The sequence below is a fragment of the Raphanus sativus genome, chromosome 2 (assembly GCF_000801105.2).
Source record: "Raphanus sativus cultivar WK10039 chromosome 2, ASM80110v3, whole genome shotgun sequence".
Taxonomy (NCBI): Eukaryota; Viridiplantae; Streptophyta; class Magnoliopsida; order Brassicales; family Brassicaceae; genus Raphanus; species Raphanus sativus.
This window is the reverse complement of record NC_079512.1, coordinates 35,000,276-35,008,015: the sequence shown is the minus strand read 5'-3', so window position 1 is coordinate 35,008,015 and position 7,740 is coordinate 35,000,276. Positions and strand designations below refer to the sequence as shown.

The 7,740-nt window shown below is 34.3% G+C and overlaps 1 protein-coding gene across 1 annotated transcript; it reads right to left on the bottom strand.

Moving 5' to 3' along the window:
- Positions 1 to 4,747: 4,747 nt before the first annotated feature.
- Positions 4,748 to 6,839, bottom strand: LOC130508100 (protein DETOXIFICATION 51-like). The gene has a single exon (XM_057003323.1). It carries the CDS (start codon positions 6,525 to 6,527, stop codon positions 4,920 to 4,922), a length of 1,608 nt encoding a protein of 535 aa, XP_056859303.1. The 5' UTR covers positions 6,528 to 6,839; the 3' UTR covers positions 4,748 to 4,919.
- Between the last annotated feature and the right edge of the window lie 901 nt (positions 6,840 to 7,740).

Sequence of the window (7,740 nt, the reverse complement as noted above, 5' to 3'; positions counted from 1 at the left end):
GTTAATTCTGTTTATCCGCGTATAATTATATCTTTTATATATTCTAGAAAACAAGTATAGTACTAATTTATAAACTTAAACTACTGATTTCGTTTTTAATAGCCTTATACTTAGCATCATCTTGTTGAAACGTTTTCTTGTATTATTAAAACTAGACAACCCGTCTTTTTTTTTGGTTTACTAGTATAATAAATAAGGTTCAGCCAAGATGCATTATCTAAGAACCTAAGACATAGCTCGAATGAGATACAAGAGATTGAGATAAAGCCGGCAAAGACACACTTTCCAGAGTCAAGAGCCCAAACCAAAAATCTTAAACAACGCGACTAAAACTCTTTTTTTTTTTTTGCTAAGTAACGCGACTAACACTCATGAAACTCAACTTTTTATTGACACTAAAAAAAACAAAGAAAAACATAGAAGGAAATGAGAGAGCAATCCCACACCGAAGTGTCAAAAAGCACCATACAAAACATTACCGAGGAAAGGATAAAATAACGACTTGTTTAATCCTTGTCCCAAAGTAATCAAAGACCGACCGAGTGATTATGGTCGAATGATTGTGGTCGAGTGGTAATAAGACGGGACTGGAACGCTAACACGTTTCAGGTTCGATCCACCTGCTGCGCGAAATTAAGTTACAATTATCTTGATCACTTTACACGGATATGAACATATGCTTTAGGACCCATTTAAATACTCGGAAAAAAGATCTATCCGTGAACTGCACCTCCTTTTGGGGATTAGTCTGTGTTTCTCCATGAACCTGAGATATTCCAGATTAATCAAAAACAAGTAATCAAAGATCACGCGAGGCTATAAATTCAATCCATCCATCGTAGAAAATAAGCATGTCTATGAAATTTTTTATTTAGAATAAGCTGCTTAGCTTTTTTTATCAGAGTATTTTTATTAGGATACTTTATTTTGAAGTTTATACAATAGATAGTTAAGCGTTTATCTACAACGTCAAACTTATGATTTGATATAAAAATTGCATTTTTCCATCTCGTTATATATGTATATTATATAATACTACTAAGATGATTGACATTTATAAGACATGACTACCAATCATATGTTGTTGTTATGCGACAATTTACTGACCTATGGAACTTTGAATGTACTTTCTTAGGTTCAAAACTAGTTGACTAGTAAACGTGTACTTGGAAATATTACAATATACTTATGTAAGTAGTAATTAATAAAGTTAGCAAGGTTCCACATAAATTAGTTAGAAATTCGATTTAAATATCCAATTAAAATCAATGATATAAGATTTCTCTCATTACTTCTTTGTTAGTATATTTGAGGATGATAACTTTTGTAAAAATCCTTCGAATCACAAAAAACGTCATCAAATGATTTAAAGCCAAATCTAGATCGATCTGCATGACTGCAAAATCTATTAAAATTGGACTACCCAGGATTAGTCCATAATCGCAACATCCTAGAAGAAAATGTTGGAATTTGAGTTATTTAAAATTTAAATAAATAGTGAGGAAGTTAGAAGAGATCAGTTTCAGATTGAAAAAAAAAAAATAGAGGTTAGAAGAAGAGACGTAGTTAATAAAAGGAGGCCCCCTCGTGTGGAACGTGAGCAGTATACTCCAATTATATAACTTGTGCTCTGTCTTAACTTGTGGGGGCACCTGCCACTTCTTCGCTTTCTCTCTATCTCTCTTCTCTCAACCACTTTTGTCATTTCTATTTCTCTCCCCCCACACATCTGTTATCCATTTTTGGGGCAGTGAAAATTAATTTCGTAGCTCCAATCTTTCTTTTCTTACTTGATCTATAACTTTCAACAATTTATTACCCTTTTTCGTGTATCAGATTCTTTTTTCACCAAAATAGAATCTTTTTCACTCTAGGCGATTCAAAGCAGAGTAATAAAACCTTAGAAATAGGTCTATACTTGCTATCTGTGACACATAGCTACCTATTTTAAGGTTTTAATAGAATTTCAACTTGTCGAAGCATCTTAGCCTAATGGTTAAGGTCTAAAGGCTTCTACACCCAGGTCTGAGGTTCAACTCCCAAATTATGCAATTTATTGCAGATTTTTTCAATTTCAGGTTCCAAGTCCCGGAGAAAGCGCGATTTATTAGGTAACTATGCAGATTATGGAAGGAATGATTACATGCAACTATGCGATTATGGAAGGAAGGATTACAAGAGATCTTCAACATGGTGCAAGTAAATCTGGTCAGGCGTGGATCTTCATAGGACGGCTCAGATGATGCAGTTAGGCGTAGATCTTCATAAAAAATGTAGTATTGTCGGTTGTCGAATCGTCTATGTAATGTTCCTAATAATTGTAATATCATAATCAAACAGCGTTAAAAAAAAAAATTAGAATTTCAATGTTTCTTAATGTTATATACTTATTTCTTATCCAGATGATGAAGGTTCATAAAATTTTCGGAGATGCTTCCATTAAAAAACTGTGCAAGGTGATGTGGCCAAATAAATACCACAATGTGAAAGTTTTTTTCTTATCATACTGGAATGTAATTAAAATTTGTGAATTTCAGGAAAAAATAGTATTCTCTTATTTTCTTAATGTATGATGTTTTAGATAGTTTTTGATGTTTCAATATGATGTTTTCATTTTTCTATGTAACTTTTGATTTTATTGAAAACTGTATAGCCAATGATTTTTTTTATTTTTATTTGGTTGAATAGTTTTTAGTTAATATTATAATTATACTTTTAAGATAAAAAGTAAAAATTTTAATAATTATGTAGATTTCTAAAACATCATACATTAAAAATGAAGGGAATATAATATATCAGTTAAGAAAATGTGATCTATTACGATTAAGATTTTTTTTATAAAATATTATATGGTTTTTCGGAATTAATGATAAGTTGGTTGTTATGAAAAGTGTTAATATAATTCAAGTATTCTTTCCTTTTTCTTTTATTTGGAGATTTCGATAAGAAAAGAAAAAACTCAAAAGATTCCTTTACTATTTTCGGAATTTGTCTTATTTTCCAAGATTTTCAGTATCAGAGGATAAGTTCAGTACTTCAATAATTGGTACTCAATTTGTCACATAAGATTTTAGTAGTACGAAGTTATTCTGCCAAGAGGGAGTACCCATTTTTATCTAAATGGCTATATACTGAATATCCAGATTATTATTAGAATTCTTCTTAAATAATTTAAATTATATTGATTTCTGAAAAGATATATATTTATGATCGAACACTGGTGTACAGCATGTATTATGGATCGCAGCTATGCATTCTATTTTGATGTAACCTATAAATGTGGTTCTAGTTAATTACTTATTGCGCAGACCAAAAATAATCAGTTATAGCAATCAAATGTTTTTTTAATTTACATCACAATATTACACTTCTCCCTCATACTAAGAAATCAATAAATATTCATTTAATTACTCCCTCCGTTTTTCAATAAGTGTCGTTGTAGAGAAAATTTTTCGTTGCAAAATAAGTGTCGTTTTAGCATTTCAATGCAGAATTTATTAATTTTATTCTCTATTTTATTTTTCTATTGGTTGAGTTATATGGGTAATGATGATTTTTTATTGAAAATATGCAAAATTAAATGATTTATTAATCTGTGTGTAAAAGTATAAAGTGACACTTATAATGAAACAGAGGGAGTAATAAAGAAAAAAAACAAGAGGCTATCTAATTGATGATAGATAAAATCACATTAATTTCATAATAAACATCCTCTTATATTTATTTTATTCAAATAAATACCATTTCTTATAATTAATAAGTTTAATTTGAACTTTCAGATTTAGAAAGAGTTTTCACGATATTTTTCATCCTAAAAAAATATTTGACTCCGAATGACAAGTTCAATTTTTCAATGTAACATGTTACATTTTTTCTCTGTAAAAGTGTATATATTTCGGTGTAGAATCATTTTTTTGTAGAATCTAATTTACTTTACGTTTTTCACACTTTACTACTTCCATGTTCGTGAAATTATAAAGTTAAATTAAAAGAATTCAGATATAGTGGTACAGAGAAAAGAAAGGAAAATGTTTGTTTTATAAATGTTATCTAAAGATAAGAACCATAACCATCGAAATGCAGAATTATGAAGAAAAATATTTTATAATATGAGAAGAAACAAATTGTAGGGCGAAAAGGATATGATGAGATGATGCAAATATTTTATAATATGAGAAGAAACAAATTGTAGGGCGAAAAGGATATGATGAGATGATGCAATGGTCCTTGGGACTTGATATCTCTCTCTCTCTCTCAACTCTGAACAAAACAGCACTCTAGTCTATAGGGAATCCAAAACATTCATTCAGACCTGTTTGAATCTTTGAGACACAAGTCTTTGTTTCCCTCAGGGTTGCCACTTTTTCCAAATTACGATATTACTTCCTTTCCTTTTTTATCACCTTAACACAATTTTCTATTTATCACTCCAACACTTTATTTAATTAAATCACTATTCTCATAGTAAATTCTTTTCTCTATTTTCTTAATTAACAAAATTTCGAAAACAGAATATTTTGAATTCTCTGTCGCTCCAGCTATATGGTCCCCAACATCTTGTATTAGATTGGGTGTAATTAAAGGGTTAGTTGTAAGGAAACTTTACGTTTTGAAATGATTTATGTGATTATTTAAAGTTTATGTGAGCAAATTTTATTTGAATAACCCCCAAATAAAAATATTTTCATATGTAGAAACTTTTTTTTTCATATGTAGAAACTTAAATAACAAAAAAAACTCATTGAACTCCATATAAACGGCCAATCATAAAGGCATAAAAAATAAGGAGCGAAACAAAAAAATTGTTAAATACAAAAAAAAAAAGAAGAAGAAGAAATGTTAATTTTTTTCAAGAAAGACAAAACTTTCTCCTTCTATGTCAAAAGAGGGGGGGATATAGTTATAACCATATTTTATAATTAAGAAAGCACCGTGATGCGAATCAATGGCTCTGCCTCATCGCTCTCAGCGTCGTTATTCGCCACCGTCTTAATAAGATCGTTCTCTACAGTGTCTGCGCATGTTAGCGTCTGCGCTTTCTCAGCCTCCGATTCCCAATCTGTAGTCCCCACCACGTACATCATAAGACCGGCACAGCTAATCTGCGCTGCTAGGAGTCCTAACCAAAGCCCATTAAACCCAATACCGGCCCAAAATCCGAGACCAACAGCCACCGGCATGCCCACCAGATAGAACGCGCCGAGGTTCACGTTCGCTGCCGTCGACGGCCGTGCCGTTCCCCTCACGACACCGCAACCCACCGTCTGAGGACAGTTGCCGATTTCGCACAAACCCAAAATCGGAAGCGCCGCCGCTGTAAGCCGGAGAATCTCGTCGTCTCCGGTGAAAACTCTTCCCCAGACATTTCTGACGGAGTAAGCAAACGCCGCGGCTGTAACCCCCGTCGCCGCCGCGAAAACAACAGACAGCATCGCTGATAGCTTCGCCGTCTTGGGACGGTTCGCTCCCAGCTCGTTTCCGACACGAGCAGACACGGCGAAGCTCAGAGAAGAGGGGAAGACGTAGAGAAACGACGTTGTCTGGATCAAAACGCCCATAGCCGCAACCGTGGATCTCGGGTTTACGAGCAAACCGCAGAGAACGGTCATGATCTCGTACCACCACCACTCTAAACACACGGAGAGACAGCTCGGTCCCGCGAGGCGGAGCAGAGGACCCCACCCTCGTAAGCAGTCCCATGTCGGGTCGGTCCAAGTGGGTACGTGGAGACCACTTGCCCAGACGTAGCAGATCAAGAAAGCGACGACGAAGAGGTTGGTGAGGGAGGAGGCGACTGCGACGCCGGTTAAACCGAGACGGAGGTAAGAGACTAGGAAGAGATTAGCCGGTAAGTGAAAAACGGCGCCGGAGAGAGTGGCTAACGTGACGGGGTGGATGATGGCTTGAGCACGAAGGTAGTTTCTTATGGGGTGAAGGAGAGTGTTGGTGAGGAGATCGGGTAAGGAGAAGATGAGATATGTCTGAGCTAGTTGTGCGATGTCGGGGTCTTGGTGAAGGTAAACCGATATTTTACGGACGTTGAGCCAGAGAACCGATATCGGTACGCAGCAAACCAAGAGGAAAACCACGGTTCGATGAAGAGTGAGAGAGAGGAGTTTGTAGCGGTGAGCACCGAAGGCTTGAGAACAGAGTGGTTCCATACCAAGTGCTAAACCGGATAAAACAGAGTAACCGGTTATGTTAGCAAACGCAATGGCGAGTGAACCGGCGGCTAATTCGAGGTCACCGAGACGACCAAGGAAAAACATGGAGACGGCGGAGCGAAGGTAGAGGACTAAAGCCGCCACGGCGATCGGAAAAGCGAGCATGAAGAGAGACTTCGCCTCTGTTACAGCTTCGGACATAAGTGGAGGAGATCCTATCTTGTCGCAATGCTGGAGATTACGCTTTGTGGGTTGTTCCAAAGTTTTGATCGACAAGCGATCGAGTAAGATATCGGTACGAGATTGTTGGTTCTCGGACACGGCCGTACCGGTACCGGTGGTGGTTGTTGATGAGTTACGCATGATGTTTGATAAAGAAAGGTTATAATGTTATTTTTGGAGATTTTGGATGGGAAGGAGAAAGAGTTCTCTCGTGAAGAGCCCTCTGGAGTTTTTGAGGTCTCGAAGTGAAGAGATATGAAATTTTATGCTTCTCTCCTCTAGCCCTCTCCTAGTATCTTAATAAAGGAGTTGGCCAGTCTTCTTTTTCCTTCGTTTTCATTTTTTTTATTTCGTTAAAAAAGAATCTAAACTATTTATTTATACATATTTTTAAAAATATTTTCAGAAATATGTGGGAGTAACTTTTTGGATATCGTATACATTAGTAGTAAATTGACAATGTAGATGTACATGACTGATTTGGGGCATTAGAAGGAAAACAAAATATATTAATTACCAAATGTAATTACATATATGATTTATCTGATACGTATAACCAATACATAGAACATAGTATCAAATCCAAGATTTAATTTAGAAGAACTAAGGAAAACTTGCATTTGAATTAATTTAGCTAGATAAAAATCTAATAGCTTTTCAGAATCTCATGAAAAATGGATGATAAATAACAGACGTAACATTATATATAAAGAGAGGTTATGGAGTTTAGTAGTTTGTATTAATATTGCCGGCGTATTGTAATTCAAATGTATTAGTTGCTGACGATAAAATATAAAACATACCAACATTAATCTAATGTTAATACTACTAACATATTTATATGGTCAAATCGTGTACTAGAACTCCACGATATTACATGTATATATTGATCTAAACTAGTTATATTAGTTCACAAAACTATTTAGTTATATTCTTTTGGTATATATTAAAAAAATATCATAGATAACTCCGGTGATGTATATAGTATACATCTTTTAATAAAGACAGTTCATAGTAACGCCTAGCAAAAATTAGGTACATTGATTCTGATCAAGAATATGGTACAAGTTGATTACACGTGAAATACCAAATCTTGTTCAAATTACCACGTGGCGTAAAAAGTTGCTAACACATACTAATTAACCTTTTTATATAGAATGTATTTTTGTTCCACAAAAGTGTGCGTTTTAGACTATTTATTTCAGTTTAATATATAATTTTATATTTGTCATATACTCTGTATATAATAAACATATAAGTTGAAAATAGATACTTACATAAATACTCCCTCTGTTTTTTAAAGATACATATTCTAGACTTTTCACATATATTAAGAAATCACATTAAAAATGCA